The following is a 19,494-nucleotide window of genomic DNA, read 5'->3' on the forward strand; positions in this document are numbered from 1 at the left end:
ATGGAACCAGATGCCATGATCTTTGTTTTCTCAATGTTGAGCTTTAAGCCAACTTTTTCACTCTCCGCTTTCACTTTCATCAAGAGGCTTTTTAGTTCCTCTTCACTTACTGCCATAAGGGTGGTGTCATCTGCATATCTGAGGTTATTGATATTTCTCCTGGCAATCTTGATTCCAGCTTGTGTTTCTTCCAGTCCAGCGTTTCTCATGATGTACTCTGCATATAAGTTAAATAAGCAGGGTGACAATATATAGCCTTGATGTACTCCTTTTGCTTATATTACCTGGTTATAGAATTTGAAATTACAGATTGATAGCTACTTTCCTTAGAAATCTAGAAGATGTTATTCCATAGTATCCTGACCTCTGTTGTCATTTTCTAAAGTCTTCTGTCAATCTAAACAATCTGTCTTTTTTTTTTTTTTTAATTCCCATTGCAGGAAAAGTTTTCTTTGCCCTTGTTTCTATAGTTTTTCTATAATTTGTCTGTTTGGATTTCTTTTGATTTATTTTTACTTGCCTGTTTTCTTTGTATCTTTTTTTTAATAGAAAATCACATCTTTTAGTTTCTGCAGAATGCATCCACATTTTTCAGCATTGCAGTTTCCTTCATTTTCTCTTGAAAGTTAAGTAGATGTATTTTGATTTTTCCTGTTTTTTCCTACATGTCTTCTTAATATCTTTGCTATTTCTCTCCTTTTTATCTTTTTTGTAGTTTCTTTTATTCTATCTTCCAGTTCATTAATTATCTGTTCAGTATTGTCTAATCTCTTGTGTATCAGTGTAGTGTGTTTGTTTTGGTAATTGTTTTTTTAGCTGTTGTATTTGATTTGATTTTTGTATACCTCTTTTCCCGTTAATACTGTACTTTTCTCTTTTTAGACTTTCTATTCCTTTTTTATGTCTTTATCATCTTAGCATCTCTTTCACGCTTTTCTCTCTTAGGGTATCACCTTTTCATTTACATGCTTAATCTTATTCCTTTCCTTGTGTAGTTACTAATATTTAGTTTTGAATTCATTATTGGTGAATATAGTGTTTTCTGTGATGGTCCTTTGCCACCTGGGGTGTGAAAGGTCCTCCCAAAATGAGTTTTGGTTTCGTTTGTGCTTTTGCCCAAGATCTTCATGCATGAGCAACCAGTTTTTATGTTAACTCTGCCTTCAGGCTCTCATATTTCAGACTATATTTGAGTCTCATAAGGATATGGGAAGGCTTGAGTGTTTTGCAGTTTCGTGAATCTCTCCTTTTTTATTGCCCACCCCAGGCCCAGGTTAGATCTAAGGCAAACTCTTATGGTATATCCTGTTATAAATGAGCAGACAGACGTTTTCTAGTTCTCTTCATACATTTGATAGCCTTTTTCTAGCCCCAGCTTTGTGTAGGATTTCAAGTCCAGATCCTGCCTCTCGGGGGCTCAATGCCATGTCTCTTTTCTCATGCACATTAAAATGTCAGCCAAGTCAGTAACTTCCTGAGCCACTACTGTAAATAATCTATATATCTGGAATATAGAAGTCTCCTTTTCTTTCTTATTAATTGTAACTTTTAAAAGCTTTTTTACTTTATTATTTTTATGTGTTTTAGTATCTACAGCAACTTTGTCCACAAGGTTGCTAGCAACAGTTACACTTGTGCTTGACTTTATCCCTGCAAGATTAGGAGTATTTATTTATTTCTGTTTAAGTTCTATGTATTAAAACCTAAAATATTTATTTATTGAACAATGTATTGTATTAGTTTCTTCACATATGTAATGTCATGTAATTTACAAGAAAATGAGAAAATTCCTTTTCAGCAGATGAGAAAATTAAAGTTTAAGGGAGAAAATTAAAGTTTAAGGGATTTTAAACAGTTTGTCAAAAATTATAGAAATAGTAAGTGGTGGAGCTAGATCCAAATTGCAGTCTGTCAGACTCTAAATTTGATTTCAGTTGCTTTATTATTTGGCAGTTAGAAAAAATTATGGTAAGACTTACCTAGTAACTCTTTGTATATAAAAGTATTCTGGTGGCCCAAGTATGTAATTGTCCATTGTTTTGTTTGTTTTTAAGAGTTCTCTGGTCTTTGAATTTTTCCGTTGTAAACTTTTCCAATACTGTTGAGGTAGATTGAACAATTTCCCATATGTTTTCTTCCATAAATAGGACTTGTAGGTGTGATTGGAATACAGAAGTAAGATTATAGTACATCTAAAAAGGACCTTTGACTACTGTCATTTTAAAAGATTCTTGCTTTTCAATTAGCAGAAATTTCTAATACATATGTGTCAAAATAGAACAGGTAGTTTTGAATAGGTAGCAAACTTTTGGTCAATAACTTAGTCATAAGAAATATTATGTAGATAAGAGGGGAATGGGTGAATGTAAGAAATTCCTGAGGAACACAAACTCAGGGGGTCTGACCTACCTTTTTTGTTTTTCCTTCTTTTTTTTATGGCCGCATTTATGCTGTAGGTACAAAATGATTTAATTACCTACAGTACTTAAAATATTTACTGTCTGGTTCAGTTCAGTAAAAGTTTATTAATTGTTCTTATAAAGTAAACCCCAATGAAACTGATTTTACTTAATTTGTCCATAAAAAATGGGGAAAACTTTTCAAGCTTTGGCTGGTAACTTGTCACTTGTTTCCTTGGTCAGCACATCAAGCTCCACAGTGGGCTACTATACTAAAGTTGAGCAGCTTCTAGCCATCTGATGAGTCTTTTTAATTACAAAAGACTGACCTAAAGACTATCCTTAGTTTAATCAGACTAATTGAAATCCAAACTAAGTTCTTTTCTCCTAGTTTTTTTGTTTTGGCCATTCTATTTAGCTTTAAAGCAGTTAGCATCAAATGAAGTTCATTGTGACCTCAGGCAAAGGGAGGCAGCCACATGTGGGAGTGCTAGAAATAAACCTGGTATCTGTCTCAGGGGAAACAATGTGTGTCTGACAAGAAAAAGGAACTTGTCTGTTCAGTGAGATCTTTGCTGACTTTTTGTACTCTGACCCCATGTTTTTAAAAATATGCAGGATTTTAATTCTTTTGAGTTCATTTTCAAACCAATAGCTGTTTTTTCCACCAAACTTTTTTTTTTTTTTTAAGTTTCTATAAATATACATGCCCCAGTGTTGGTGTTGTGTTTTTTTCTTTTGGCCAGCTGTTCAGGTTAAACTGGTTCATGTAGCACACACTATTTTTTAAAAATAATTTTATTTATTAATTAATTTTGGCTCTGCTGGGTCTTCATGCTGTGTTAGCTTTTCTTTTCTATTTTTCTTCCGGCTTTTCTTTAGTTGCGATAAAAGGTGGCTACTCTCTCGCTGTGGCAGAAAGGGCTTCTCATTCCAGTGGCTTCTCTTGTTGTGAAGCATGGTCTCTAGGGTGCATGGACTTCAGTAGTTACAGCACATGGGTTCAGTAGTTTCAGCTCGCAGGCTCTAGAGCAAGGGCTCAATAGTTGTGGCCCATGAGCTTAGTTGCTCTGTGGTATGTGGGATCATTCCCAGTGAGGGATAGAACCCGTTTCCTGCATTGGCAGGCAGATTCTTTACCACTGAGCCTCTAGCAAAGTTACATTTAAGTTCAATGTCAAATCTTCAGATACCTTCTACACATTACTATTTTGATCAGAATATTTTAGCTCCTGCAAAAGTGCTACATTAGCATGAATTAAAGTACATATTTTTCATTTTTCTCTGATGTCTCAAAATACTCTTGATAGCTTCCCTGCCGAATTAGAACTTTAATAAGCCATCAGTATTAGAACTCTGACCACTGGTCATCAAATAGGTACTGAATTTTGGAGAGTTGTCTTCATTGTGACTTTATATCTGTGTCGTACTAATGGGGGTTTACTTCCCTTTAAGAGAGCTACACAGCAGTTCTAATGACACTGGTATTGGTAGTTAAAAGGATGAAGGAAGAAGATGGAAGCAATGCAAGCCAATTGAGGCAGTGGGCTAAAGTACCACCAAGACTTGGGTCAGTGTGTCAGAGTCAAGGCCAGAGAAAACTTTCTACATACCCATTCAGAGTAGGGTGATGGGGCTGCCATCCCTGCTGCTTTAGAATTTATCTCGTTTTACAATTCTTGCTTTATGGAAAGATAACAAATTGCACCTTGAGTCAGAGAGTCTGAGAAGGGAAGATAAACTTTACTAAGTGTTGTCATGGCCTTAATGAGAAGTTGAGTGCAAAGGGGGCTGCTGTAAGGTTGTCAGGGCTCCAAGAGTTTGTCCCCAGCTTGACTTCTGTCAAACTGTCTTTATGACAAGGATGTTTTTTCCTACCCATTGTGAGCACTTTATCCTCAAGACACTAAATGCTTTCATCAGTGTCTGCTTTTGAAAAGGAAGTTGTTGGACTTTTGCCCAGTTTGGCTACAAGTAGGGTAGGAAGAGATGTCGGAAAGTGAGCCAAAGTGCACTTTACCGGACTGTGTTTACCTCACATGTGCTGTGTCATGATAAGGATGGGGGGATTGGTAAAAACTGTCATGCTCCATAGCTGCCTTTTCTAGTGAAGGGTAAACTTTAAAAAAGAGAAATCAATCAATAATGCAGATGTAAAGGCAGGCTATTTGTATATCATCAGGCTGTCAGCATGTAGTTTCACAATTTTGCTCCCAACCATATTTTGTTAGAACTAGGAAATAGCTTAAAGAGCCATAAAATTGAATTGTGGTTAGAAGGAAATTCAAAAACTTTAAATGAAACTCTCTTTTATCTGATTATTACTCACACTAACACACTGATTCATTCCGCCAACACACACACATATTTGTTTCTCTTTGGTAAAGTTCTTACATGACAGATAAAGCTCCACCTGGTCTTTCCAACACTGACCACTTCCTCTCCTCATCTGGCATTTATTCTCTGCCTTGTACTTGCCTCTGTCCCTCGTGTCCTTCCTCCTCACAGAGCCCTTTCTTAGTCCTTGACATGTTCTAGTGGCACTTCTCATTCATCCAACAGTCACATGCACATTACACATTTCTGGTTTATCTGATCAGTGAGAAAAGGGACTCTCTTTTTTTGCTCACTTTTTTGTATCACCAGCAGCTAATACAATGATTGACATATAGGTGCGCTTGTATGTATTGAATCAGTGAATTCTATATACTTTGCATTTTCTGTAGACACCAGCCTTATATTTGAAATTTACAAGGTATCTTATTCCATTTTGTATTTGTCCTAGTGATAATACAGTTTTTAGAAAACCAAAGAAAATGTTGACAACCAAAATGAGAGGATAATACTAATATATAAAGAATTCACATAAATCTCTAAGAAAAATGTTTAAAACTGTAATAAATAGACCAAATATCTGATTAACTAATTCACAAAAGAAACTCTACTTGAAATGTCTAAAAGAGACCTGAGAAAATGTTTATTTTTATTAGGGATCATATAAATGCAAATTTAAGCAAAATGCTACATACCAATTTAGCTAAAATTATTTTGTACAGGAAGCAGCCTGAGAGATCTTTTACACAGTGACTCTGTAGACTGTATCAGACTAAAAAGATAGCTTTAGAGCCACCTAGACCTAGTTTTAAGTCTTGGATCTTCTACTTAAATGGATGACTTTTTTGCAAATTAAGTTTACATTTTGCTTGTAAAACTGATAAGTAAGGAACTCACCTTAGTTATAGGAATTTTGTTGTTAACTTTGTTTAATTCATTCAGAAATACTTACTGAGTGACTGCTTTGTACACACTCTCAGGTGCTGAATATACACAGTGCATAAATTATCCCTGTCTGAGAAATTTACATCCTAATGGTAGAGATAGACAATAAACAAACACATAAACAAATGTACAGGATTTTGGAGTGTTGAGGGCTATCAAGGAAAATAAAGCAGGGAAGAGACAGCAGGTAGTTTTTTGTCATATAAGATGATTTGGGAATTCTTTACTGAGACGGTGCCATTTCAGGAAAGATTTCAAAGTGGTAAGGGAATAAGCCATGTAGATGTCTTGGGGAAGAATGTTCCAGGCAGAGAAAATAACACAGATAAAGGAATGAAAGAGTGTTGTACCTGATATGTATGAGGAGTAGCAAGGGAGTCCGTGTAGTAAAAACAAGTGAGCAAGGGAAAGATACTAAGAGAGGGGAAGCAGGACTAGATTGAAGGTCTTGGGAGTCCAACAAGCACGTTGGCTTACACTCAGATCAGGTGGGTAGTGATTGCCGAAAATTGCATCAGGGGAATGACATGAATGGGTGTTTGTTGTTTAAAATCTTCTGGCCACAAAGTGCAGCATGTGGGATCTTGGTTCCCTGTCCAGGGTTCAAACCAACACCCCCTGCATTGGTAGCATGGAGTCTTAACCACTGGAGTGCCAGAGAAGCCCTATGGATGTATTTTAAATGGAGGCGCAGTGGTAAAGAATTTCTCCTGCCAATGCAGGGAGATGCAAGAGACATGGGTTCAATCCCTGGGTCAGGAAGATCCCCTGTGAAAGGAAATAGCAACCCACTCCAGTACAGTCCATGGGGTTGCAAAGAGCTGGACATGACTGAGCATACAGCACATATTGCTGTTGGGTTTAGAACAGGCTATACTGTGGAAGCAGGGAGACTAGTTAGGAAATGTGAGTAATTGAATAGGGGTGGTGGTGACCTGAACTAGGGTGGTAGGTTAAGGAAGGGTGGAGACAAAGAACTTCTTAGACTGTATGCATTTTCAAGATAGGTAAACATTGGGAATAGAAGGAAGAATCATAGATTATGTTACGTTTGTGGCTTGAACAGTGGAAGGATGGGTTGCTGTTAACCAAGGTAATGTGTAAAGTGCTTAGCCTGCAGTGTGGCACCTAGACGCTCTGTAAAGGGTGATTCTCTTCTCCAAAATTTAGGGTTAGGATGAAAGACTTTTCTTTTCTCTGATATGCTTCCGTCTCCCTGCATAAATGAGTAGAATATTGCACCAGAATAATCAGGTTATAAATGATACATTTAGCTGGCACTTTGGAGTTCTATAAAGTACTCTTATTTGTTGGCCCAGATATTTATACTCTAACTGAAAGTGGAACTAATATTTTTTATATGACTGATACAATAGTGACAAGGGTATCAATAGTAATAAAACTTTTTTTAAAATTCAAAGAAAAAAATAACTGTCAATCTCTCAATTTATGGATGCATAGACCTGTGACTCTCTATATCCCTTTTCTTCTTTTCAGGATGCTACCTTATGGCTGCTTAGCAACAGGAGACCGTTCTGGCCTCATTGAAGTTGTGAGCACCTCTGAAACAATTGCTGACATTCAGCTGAACAGTAGCAATGTTGCTGCAGCAGCAGCCTTCAACAAAGATGCCCTTCTGAACTGGCTTAAAGAATACAATTCTGGGTTCGTGTATTTTTCTTTATCATTCTTCTGAACAAACTGTCAAACAAATAACTATTCTCTCAGGTAGACTCATCAGTGTCCTAGAGGAAATATTAATATTATCTATTGCTTTATTCCTGGTTAGATCAAAATGACAAACAGGCCTTCCTAGAGTCTAACAGCAGATTGGCATTGAATTCTACTTCATCTAGATCAAATTTCAGAGCCTAGCAGTTGTTTAACAAAACTAAGAGTTTAAGTATTTAACAAGTAACGTAACTTTTTAAGTGCATGAACTTCTGTAATTATGGGAATGTATGAACCTAAGTAAATTTTCAGTAGATTTTCACAGTAGCAGTAAATGAGTTTGTCAAGTGGTCTCTCCAATCTAAACAATATAGTGCTAGGAGTTGTGTTGTGCTGTGTGTGCTTATTCGTTCAGTCATATCCAACTCTTTTAACCCCAGAGAACTGCCAGGGTCCTCTGTTCATGAGATTCTCCAGGCAAGAATACTGGAGTGAATTGGCATTCCCTATTTCAGGGGATCTTCCCAGCCCTGGGATCAAACACAGGTTTCCCGCATTGCAGACAGATGCTTTTACCACCTGAGCCACCAGGGAAGCCCAGGAATTCTGTTACTGTGTTGGACAAGCCCTAATGCATAGGAAATTAAAGAATTTTCAATGAGAAGAAAACACTAAAAGTATTACTGGCTTAAGACTCTGAAGTCAGACTTAAATGTTTATCATTGGCAAAATCCAAAACCTTGTATATGAGAATCAGTTTTCAGATTCTGATTTAGGGCCTTGTCCCTAAGGGGTCTATATTAGTTGCTTCTGATTTACATCAGTGACTTAAATGATTGGAACCTCAATACTTAACTCTTAAATATGGATTTTAGTTTTTGTTCAAAACTACAAATGGTTCCAAAGCCCAGTATCACCCAGCAAAGCTGTGGTCTCCTCTCATTACTATTCATATGAAACTGCCCCCCATCCCCACTGAAACATGAGCCCTAGGACACAGCAGTTTGAATAGCTGATTTCTAGTTATCTGGTATCTGAGCCAGCCTGGTGACTCCTCCCTGCCCTGCTCCTCTGAAAGGAAACAGAAATGTGGATTGGCTCCATCCGATATTTGGAGACGAAAATCTTTTCTTCTGTTTTTTTCTCTCATTCAGGGATGACCTGGACCGAGCCATTGAGGAGTTTACCCTATCCTGTGCCGGCTACTGTGTAGCTTCTTATGTCCTTGGGATTGGTGACAGACATAGTGATAACATCATGGTCAAAAAAACTGGCCAGGTAAGCAGCTTGCCAGAGTCTGCCAAGGACCTCAGTGATGCTGTTATATGCAGCACAATCTCTTAATGAAACTCAGATTCTTTATGATTCTCTGAGTCATGTCTTTGGCTTTTCTTTTATTTCCCACCCCTTGTTTCATATACCATCTGCTTCATTTATTGGTTTGCTTGCTTAAAGTTAGGTGATAAACATTTATTTAAATGCTTAAAATTATTGAGGTTATTTATAAGTGACCTATTCCTTCAATATAAGAAATTGTATTTGGGGGACACATGTACCTGCGAATAGAAGAAGCAGTATTATGTAGGGTGTAAAGAAAGAAAAGATTAAGAAACGGAAAAGTTGAGACAAATCCCACTTTATTTTTTTCTTTTAGAATATCGAATATAATCATCTGTGGGAGTAAGGAGAAATGGAGTGTGAGTAATATCATTTTGGGGTAGCTTAGGAACTATACCAGGTTATTTATTATAAAGAGATGAACCTTGTGTCCACACTTAAAAGAATCCCCTTAGACTACTCGTTAATCAGATTGAAAGACAAGTTTTTCTCCATTTTTTTCTTCACTCCCTTCTAATAAGATATTGAGGAATAAGAAATATATAGGGTCACAAATCAAACCTCAGTAAATTTCAGAAAATTGAAATTGTATCAAGCATCTTCTCCCAACTACAACGCTATGAGACTAGATAGCAATTACAAGAAAAAAATTGGATGAAACACAAAGACATGGAGATTAAACAACAGGTTAGTGTTATTAATTCTAAATTAACAACAGGTTACTGAAGAAATCAAAAGGGAAATAAGAAAATTTCTAGAAACAAATGACAAGGAAACCACGACAACTCAAAGCAGCAAAAGCAGTTCTAAGAGGGAAGTTTATAGCAATACTATCCTACCTCAAGAAAGAAGGAAAACATCGAAGAGAGAAACCTAACTTTACACCTAAAACAACTGGGTAAAGAAGAAGAAAAATCCCCAAATTAGTAGAAGGAAAGAAATCTTAAAGATCTGAGCAGAAATAAATGAAATAGAATTGAAAGAAATAATAGTTAAGATTAATAAAACTAAAAGCTGGTTCTTTGAGAAGATAAACAATATTGACAAACCCTAAGCCAGACTCATGAATAAACAAAGAGAGAAGAATCAAATCAACAAAATTAGAAATGAAAAAGGAGAAGTTACAACAGACAGTGCAGAAATACAAAGGATTATAGGAAGCTATTATAAACAACCATATGGCAGTAAAATACATAACCTGGAAGAAATGGGTCGAACATTTAGAGAAGAGCTAATGCCTGTCCTTCTAAAACTCTTTCAAAAAATTGCACAGGAAGGAACACTTTCAAACTCATTCTAGGAGGACACCATCACCCTGATACCAAAAGCAGACAAAGACAAAAAAAAAAAGAAAACTGCAGACCAATATCACTAATGAACACAGATGTAAAAATCCTCAACAAACTTTTAGAAAACAGAATTCAGGAACACATCAAAAAGCTTATACAACTTGATCAAGTTGGGTTTATTGCAGGGATGTAAGGATTCTTCAACGTATGCAAATCAATCAGTATGATACACCATGTTAACAAATTGAAAGATAAAAACCATATGATCATCTCAGTAGATGCAGAAAAAGCCTTTGACAAAATTCAACTCCCATTTATTATTAAAACTCTTCAAGAAATGGTCATAGAAGGAACCTACCTCAACATAGTAAAGGCCATATATGATAAGCCTACAGCAAACATTATTTGAAGTGGTGAAAAACTGAAAGCATTCCCCCTATGATCAGGAATAAGACAAGGGTGTCCACTTTCACCACTATTATTCAACATAGTTCTGGAAGTCCTAGCTTCAGCAATCAGAGAAGAGAAAGAAATAAAAGGAATCCAGATTGGAAAAGAAGATGTAAAGCTCTCACTTTTTACAGATGACATGATACTGTACAAAGAACCCTAAAGATAGTATAAGAAAATTACTGGAGCTAATCAGTGAATTTAGCAAAATTGGAGGATATGAAATCAAAACAGAGCAGTCACTTGCATTTCTATATATTAACAGTGAAAAATCTGAAAGAGAAATTAAGGATTCAATCCCATTCACCATTACAACAAAAAGAAATATCTAGGAATAAACTTAGCTCTAAAGAGACAAAAGAACTGTATACAGAAATGACAATTTCCGAAATATACAAGCAGTTGAAACAACTCAATACCAGAAAAACAAACAACCCCATCAAAAAGTGAGGAAAAGACCTAAACAGACATTTCTCCAAATAAGACATACAGATGGCTAACAAACACATGAAAAGATGCTCAACATCACTCATTATTAGAGAAATGTAAATGAAAACTACAATGAGATATCTCCTAACACCAGTCAGAATGGCCCTCATCCAGAAGTCTACAAACAATAAATGCTGGAAAGGCTGTGGAGAAAAGGGAACACTCTTGCACTGTTGGTAGGAATGTAAATTGATACAGCTCCTATGGAAGTTGGTATGGAGATTCCTTAAAAGTACTAGGAATAAAACCACCAAATGACCTAGCAATCCCACCCCTAGGCATATACACTGAGGAAACCAAAATTGAAAGAGACACATGTATGCCATTGTTCACTGCAGCAGTATTTACAATAGCTAGAACATGGAAACAACCTAGATGTCCATCGACAGATGAATGGATAAAGTTGTGGTTTACATACACAATGGTACGTTACTCAGCCATAAAAAGGAACGCATTTGAGTCAGTTCTAATGAGGTGGATGAACCTAGAACCTATTATGGAGGGTGAAGTGAGTCAGAAAGAGAAAGATAAATACCGTATTCTAACACATATATACAGAATTTAGAAAAATGGTACTGAAGAATTTATTTACAGGGCAGCGGTGCAGTAACAGACACAGAGAATAGACTTCTGAACATGGGGAGAGGGGAAGAGAGGGTGAGATGTATGGAAAGAGTAACATAGAAACTTACATTACCATATGTAAAATAGATAGCCAATGGGAATTTGCTGTTTGGCTCAGGAAAGGGCTCTGTATAAACCTAGAGGGATGAGATGGGGAAGGAGTTTCAATACGGAGGGGATATATGTATACCTACGGCTCATTCATGTTGAGGATTGACAGAAAACAGCACAATTTTATAAAACAATTATCCTTCAATAAAAAATAAACAATATGTAAATCCAAGATGTCAAAGATAATACGGAAAGAGGCCACAGTGGGTGAAAGACATCAGCAGATTTGGGGATGAGCAAAAGCAAAATGGAGAAATAGCAGTGACTTAGCATAGCTGAGGAAATGGCTACTTGTAGGTGGGTGTGTCACCCTAAGGAATTAGAGGCAGTGAGTGCTGCTGAAGAAGGGGAGAGGAGAAGAAGCTAAAAACAGGATTGACTGGTGGTGTATATATGGAGCAGTTAGGTACTCATGTCTTCTTCCTGACTCTAAGAAGGGCTAGACGGTTCTCCAAAGAAACCAATTCTTCTGACTCAAGGACACACAGGTTCTACAGAAGCTTAAGAGTAAGTTGCCATATTAAAAATGGAGATGAAGTGATTATGTTGTCATGATAAACAGTATGACTCCCAGCCACTTCTGCTTGCTTTGCTCCAGGAACATAGCAACCAGGTGTATATTCCCACTGTCCCAAGGTGGTTCATCTCAAGAGAATCTGGTCTGTTCCAGAGAAGCTCACAGATCCTGACTGTTGAGGTCTCTCCCCAGTCATTCTACAGGGAAGCCCACTGATCAAGAATCCTACCACATCCTTAGATTTTTCATTTATCTTTTTAGTGACTCATTCTTAAACATGAATGGTCAGCCAAAGATTATTAGACATTTGTAGAAAGCCTCCACCATGAAACAGATGGAGATGGAGACCAAAAAGAAGCAAAATGATGGGAAAAGAACTCTGGGAAAACAGAGTAACTACAGTAAACAGAGGATGATTTAAAAAGTGAAAAAACAAAAGACACTGTATCTATGAAGTAATAAGATTCTATTTTTAAAAATCAGAAAGTGGAATTTTTGGATGTTAAGAAGAACAAATAAAATTAGAATAATATAGATTAAAGATCGACTAAGATTTCTTGAACTCTTTTACTTGTAGAAAGCATAGTTCTTTAAATTCTTTATATGTTAACTCCTTCAATCATCATGATGACAACTTTACAGATTAAGTAGTGGTATCCTCATTTACAGGCGAGAACATTGATAAAACAGAGAATGACTACCAGGATTTAAATCCTGGCAGTTTGGCCCCGATTCTGTTTTAGAGGCACCATGGTATATATTGCCCTTTAATGTCCCCAAAAGGAACAAAATGCCTAATATGTAGAATAAAGATTCAGAAATGACAAGGAGTCAGTCCAGGGAGGTTTACCATCTTATCCTAAAGTTACAGAAGGAAGTAGCTCATAAGAGGAAGGGAAAGAACTTACCCAGAAAATAAAGACGGTTCCCAAAGCTGATGTTCATGAATATTCAGCCAAAAGGCCACAAAAGTTCCGTTATAGTGGATGAAAAGACCCTTACTAAGGCCATCCACCATGATACTGCAGTGCATCAGGCATAAAGTGAAGATCTTAAAACCTTCCCAGAGACACAGCAGGCTGCATACTAGGGTTCATGAGTCAGAAAGATTTGACTTCTGAATAGCAACATTGGAAACTATAGGACAGTAGAAATTAGCCTTCATAATTTTGAGTGAAAATGATTTCTAACCTAGAATTCTATACCAGACTTTCAGTATAAAAGTAGAAAAATGGTTCCAAAGCTGTGTCACCTCTGTGCCTTTTTTTCAGGAAGATGTCAGAACAAAGGTCTAAACTAGTAATTCTCAACAGGGGGTGCTTTTGCCTCAGGAAACATTAGTCAGTGCCTGAAGATGGTTCTGGTTGTCTTGACTGTAAATGGGGGTGTTCTTCAGGCATCTCTGGGTAGAGGCTAGAGATGCCGCCAGATATCTTATAGTGTATATGATAGAACCTCACAACCAAGAATTACAGGGCCCAGATGTGGTGCCAATATTGAGAAAATCTGGTGTATACCAAAAGAGACAGTGATGTGGGACTTGAGAATCAGGGACTCCAAATAGAAGAGTGAAGGGTGAGCACAGGGTGACGGTTCTGGGGCAGGCCGGGAGAACAGCCAGGCACAGACAGGAACTGACAGACTACCTGGCCATGTGGACAACTGTTTTGAAATGATCTTTAGAATTTTAAGATTTTGTGAAAAATTAATGACCGGATCGTAAAACACTAAGAAAACAACAACAAAAGTTTTGTCAAGGAAAAAGATGAGCAGAAAAGGAAATGTATAGCTTCCCTGGTGGCTCAGTGGTAAAGAATCTGCCTGCCAGTGGAGGAGACATGGGCTTGACCTGATCCAGGAAGATCACACATGCTGTGGAGCAGTGAAGCCCATGAGCCACAACTATTGAGCCAGTACTCTAGAGCTCAGAAGCTGCAACTACTGAGCCCACATGCTATAACCACTGAAGCCGGCATGCCCCAGAGCACATTCTCCGCAACAAGAGAATCCACTGCAGTGAGAAAGAAGCCCACCACTGCAACTGGAGAAAAGCCTGTACGTCAAAGACCCAGAACAGCCAAAAATAAATAAATAAAATTGTAAAAAAAAAAAAAAAAAAGGAAATGTAATAATAGTATATACCATTACCACATGACTGAACTTTGAAATATATTTACACGGTTTGAACAATATAAACACTAGATAGATAATGGAGCACAGAGGAGCCTGGTGTGCAACAGTCCATGGGGTCGGAAAGAGTCAGACACGACTTAGCAATGGAACAACAACAGTGATTTAACCATAAATTATGATATAGTTGTGCTGCATTTGAGGCATTACATCATCACAAGACAACTAAATCTTTACCTTTCACAGTAATCCAGAATTAGGAAGTAAAAAATAAGTATAAACATATTAATACTATTTAGGAAAATGGAGGCAAATATCAGGGAAAACATGTGAAAGTGTGGGAGGAAGTTACCTCTAAGTAGCACTTAAGGTGGTGAGGGAACTGGTGGGGCAGGGATGCACTCTGTTTTGGTTTGGCTCTGTATATAAAACTATTTGACTTTTTAAAATCAGACATGTTTGTGATTTGCATATATTTTTCTTTTTAAAGATTCTTCTTTCCCACTGGGTATATGCAGTTTAATATCAGGGTTATTGTTAAATATAAAAGACCTATGAATATCAGAGGCACTTTTCCCAAATGATCCAAGAGTCAATGAAAAGTGAGAAGGGGTCTCATGACTTTGGATGTAGTACTTCAGGGTCTAAGACTGCTGAGACCTTGCCTTTTTATTCAGAACCCACCAGAAAAAAAAGAGGGGGTGGAAATTAAATCCCATTTGTTTTCCAGCTCTTCCACATTGACTTTGGACATATTCTTGGAAATTTCAAGTCTAAATTTGGCATTAAAAGGGAGCGAGTGCCTTTTATTCTTACTTATGATTTCATTCATGTGATTCAACAAGGAAAAACAGGAAACACAGAAAAATTTGGCCGGTAAGTATTGTCCTCATGTCAGAGTAAACACATCTACTGTTTTCTCGAATGACCAGTTAGGCTAGCATTTCTTAGCTGAGAGATATTTAATTGGGGAGATAGTCTGCTAACAGGAGGTTTCGGGGAATTGGCCTGTGAGATCCATGTTCTGATTCAGAGAATGAAAAATAATGCTAGGAATTTGAGATAAATTACTGTTTTATTCCAATAGAATGCTGCCTTTTACCTGCATTGGAAAATTCTCTGAAACTGTTAAGACATTTGATATTGAAATGCTGAAAGAGACTGGCATTTTGCTGTCATTCAGTGTGAAGTATGTAAGAGAGTCAGGGTTCACAGAAAGACTGTAATCTTGGATCTATTCTTTGCTGTTTGATGTTTCCAAACACATTACTTAGCATCTCATCTTTGTTTCTTTATTTTCAATGGTGACAAAAATAATTAAGCTTCAGGGGTATTTTGATAATGAGAGATATGTTATATGATGTGATCAACTCATACAATAGGCTTAACAAATGATTCCTAGTATTATTTCCAGATCTGTGTGGGCTTCTGCAGAATATATTTGGGGGACATTAAAGAAATTAAGTCTCTGGAATCAGCCCACAAATCTAGAATCTAGAAATGTGGTTAGAGTTCCTTATGGAGTATAATTGCCACTTTTTTACAATTAATTTTTTATGTCTCACAGAATAAAAATGTGTAGATTAAGTGTGACATTGTATTTTATATATTTCTGTTTAGTTTTGTTTCTGGAAAAGATATATATGGTTTCAAAGAGCTTGATTTATTTTATGTAAATTTTAGTCCTGGAACAATTTTCAAAGTAAAAATTCTGGCTTGTATGGAAAGTTTCGCTATATGTCTCATTTTCATTTATGAAATATGCTGTTTTCGTTCTGATATCATACTCCTGTGATTTGCTTGCATCAACCTAAGGTTCCGCCAGTGTTGTGAGGATGCATATCTGATTTTACGCCGGCATGGGAATCTCTTCATCACGCTGTTTGCACTGATGTTGACTGCAGGGCTTCCTGAGCTCACCTCAGTCAAGGATATACAGTATCTTAAGGTATAAACCTCTTTCCTTTGTAATTTGGGCCTTGTAAACAAAGAGCTCAGCTGTATCTACCTCTTTTATCCAGACGTTCAAAGGAAATGGAATAAATCATTTACCCTTGAGTGGTGGCAGCAAGAAGCTAAATAGTTGTCTTGCAGTAATTGTAAATTCATTTCATCTACAAAAACCCTTTGGCAGAGGTCGTATTATCACCATACCTTGGTGTTCATTTTCTCTCCTGTAAATGGTATTTGAATAAGAACATGGAATACACTGTATGGCCGAGCTGGCCTTCTACAGACTTTGAGGTTTGCACCTCACTACGGAGAATATATACAATCACATTTTTCTCTTTCATTGCCAGGACTCTCTTGCCTTAGGGAAGAGTGAAGAAGAAGCACTCAAGCAATTCAAGCAAAAATTTGATGAGGCACTCAGGGAAAGCTGGACTACTAAAGTCAATTGGATGGCCCACACAGTTCGGAAAGACTACAGATCTTAACAATCAGCCTTTGCTCCTAATGTGTTTGTTGGTTTCGTTTAGTTTTCATTTTGCACTTGCACTAAATTGAACATGACCCTGGCCAGAGATGTTACAAAGGGAATGAAATCCTGGAACCCAAGAGTTAAATTAAGAATGGGGCATCCCACAGTAACCTAATCTAAATAATCCCTGACAACACCCGCTGCTTTTTGAGTGCTTCCAAGTTTCATCATGAAAACTCAACATTATGGATAATCGTTTCCTGCTGACTTTGCACGCCAAGGAATGCTACTAGAGGTTATTTTTTGTCTTTTTTTTTTTTTAAGTATTTGGTACTTTTCTGGAAAGATGTAAATACTTCTTTTTCATATTGTGACCAAGTGTTATCACTCAGCCAACTTATCCGTACCTGGGGACTAGTAGCTGTTCTTACTTTCCAAATGAGGCTTGCTTTCCTCCCTTTTTAAATTGTGTAAACTACAAATTATAATATAATTTGAAATTATGATTGTTTTTCAAGAGAAATCTTTTAAACCTGTGGAAATATTAATTCTTTTGTTGATATTCATCTACCATGATAGCATCATCCCAGCCAGAATTGCTGAAAATCTGCTTGGTGAGGCAAATATAATTTATGCTGCATATATATTTATAAAATTTCTAGTGGGGGTTCTATATAAAAAGATATTATTTTGATTTTCTTCAGCCTGTGTTTTAAAGTTTTACAAAAGCAGAGCTTTTTCCTAAGTTACTTTTTAGTTAATATGTGATCCAGTTCTTCCAGCTGCTTCTATAATGAGGCACATATTAATACAGGTTTTACATGGTATCTATGAAAGAGTTCACTTCATAGAGCATAATACTTGAGCAAATGTATCCAAGACAGAAAGAAAATGAACAGGAAACTATTTATGGAATAAACTCCAGACCTAAAATTCAATGTTTTAGTAAAATGCCAGCTGTTCTTACTGTATTTATTAAAACTTGTAATAATGTGATTTTTCAAGAATATTAGTTCAAATTGAAATGTTTCATGCCACATGGAACTCTTTAATTTATTTGTTGAGGTACCATATATTTAGGGTGCTAGATTGCAGATGATGTTAATATGTGCAATAGGAACTACTGGTTTGAATGTGTAAATGGAGGCTCTTTCTGAGTGCTGGCAACATCCAGCAAAACTACTTATTCTCCAAAGACTGTTGGGAGCTCTCAGTCCTCAATGACATGGAAAAGAGAACTGAATGTTTGCCCTGAGACTGAATTTTCTATAGGAATTTTATTAAAAATTGTTTAATTTTGTTGTCTTCCTTAATGTTCTCAGTCAAATAAATGGGTGAGCTGGTTTTGGTTGCCCTTGGGATGTGTGGACCTCTTCTTTATGGGCAGCACAGGCCTTTGAACTTTGGTGCTGGAACCGTCAGAAATGGTCAAGTCAGCAGACAAAGCAGCCTCAGGAGTAAGCTGAGGATCATGATCTCTTCAGTGACTTCTCCTTGTTTCCCGCAGTATGGGGAGGCCTCTTGGACTTTGGGAGCCTGAGACATGAAGGTGTCCTCACCAAGTTCCCATGCCTTTGGGAAGGTTCCTGAGGTCTGGAAAAATGTCCTTTCAGTTAAACTTGGTACCCAAGACCAGGCTAGTCACTCTATAGCTCTCTTCCATTAGGCAGAAGCTCAGAGCACAGTTTCTCAGAAATAACTCAGCTGATGGTGGGGGTGGAGCTCTGAACTGTCTGACCATTCAGTTCAGTTCTCGATGAACAGGGACTGTTCTAGACTTGATGAGAGTGCCAAGAATAGGACCGAAGAAGGACAGGTTTGTTTGGGGAGTCTCTGTTCTATAGCAATCCACCGTTACACACACTAGGATATGGGTCAGGGGTTTAGAAAGTGGTGAGCATTGCCATGTAGAATTGGGTACCACTGTTTCCAAAGACATCTCAGCCCATGGGTTCCTTGGTAAACATATGCTTAATCAGTGAATGTCTTCATGAGTAAGAAAGAGAAATGAACCTGCTCAGACAGTGCTGGGCCTGAGGCTGGCATGGCTCTTGACTGTCCTGCCCGCTGTCATAGGCCCCCATAGATAGCAATGGTAGCACTCTGTAGCTGCTGAGCACTCCGAGCAGGTACTCCGTACACACTTGCTGACTTGCATGTCTGATTCTCAGGGGCTTCTCCTGAGTCAGAAAGATGAACGATAGCCAACGTCCATCGTGGGCTAGGGGTCTGGGTTGGAGAACAGTTTCCTGCCTGGCGGCTGATTAGTCATTGCCTTGGCTCCCTGCCTTTGGTTCTTTCCCAAAACAAGGTCTTGGAAACCCTATACATTTCCATACTTGAGGACAACGTCTATGTCTACCACATCTGGGATGACAAAGGATGACTTTGTTATTTCTGAGTATTCTCCTTATGTCTGTAGTCAGACCCTGAGCTACAGAGGCTAGTATTTGCAGTCCAGCTCTGCCTCTCTGACCTTGTAATAAGGTGTTTATTTTCTTTCTGAGGGTCTGAGCTTCCTGTTTGTAGTGTGGGATTGGTAATAACTGCTGTACTCAACTCTGTGGAACAGGCTAGTTTAAGACTGAATGGAAACGTGCTGAGTCCCAACTCAGAGGCAATCTCAACTCAGAGGCAATCTCATTTATTTCTCTGCTTCCCCCTCCTGAAGGCCACTGAAGGGAGGAATCTCATGGAAAGCTCCAGAGCTCTGTGCCTGTCTCCAGTCTTCCAGTGTCTTCTCAGTTCTGCCCTGTCCAGCCTATAGCCCTGACC

At 37.6% G+C, this 19,494-nt stretch overlaps 1 protein-coding gene across 2 annotated transcripts in view; it reads left to right on the top strand.

The window, feature by feature from the left end:
- The window catches only part of PIK3CB (phosphatidylinositol-4,5-bisphosphate 3-kinase catalytic subunit beta), a 100,836-nt gene extending 83,670 nt beyond the window's left edge, over positions 1-17,166 (top strand). For both annotated transcript variants that reach the window (XM_068969740.1, XM_068969748.1), the window contains 5 exons: positions 7,176-7,343; positions 8,504-8,627; positions 15,028-15,173; positions 16,113-16,245; positions 16,598-17,166. In XM_068969740.1, the coding sequence (XP_068825841.1) occupies positions 7,176-7,343; positions 8,504-8,627; positions 15,028-15,173; positions 16,113-16,245; positions 16,598-16,735 (709 nt within the window). In that variant the 3' untranslated portion in view covers positions 16,736-17,166. The remainder of the gene's footprint in view (positions 1-7,175; positions 7,344-8,503; positions 8,628-15,027; positions 15,174-16,112; positions 16,246-16,597) is intronic.
- Positions 17,167-19,494: the final 2,328 nt, after the last annotated feature.

This window comes from Capricornis sumatraensis, chromosome 1 (genome assembly GCF_032405125.1).
Source record: "Capricornis sumatraensis isolate serow.1 chromosome 1, serow.2, whole genome shotgun sequence".
NCBI lineage: Eukaryota > Metazoa > Chordata > Mammalia > Artiodactyla > Bovidae > Capricornis > Capricornis sumatraensis.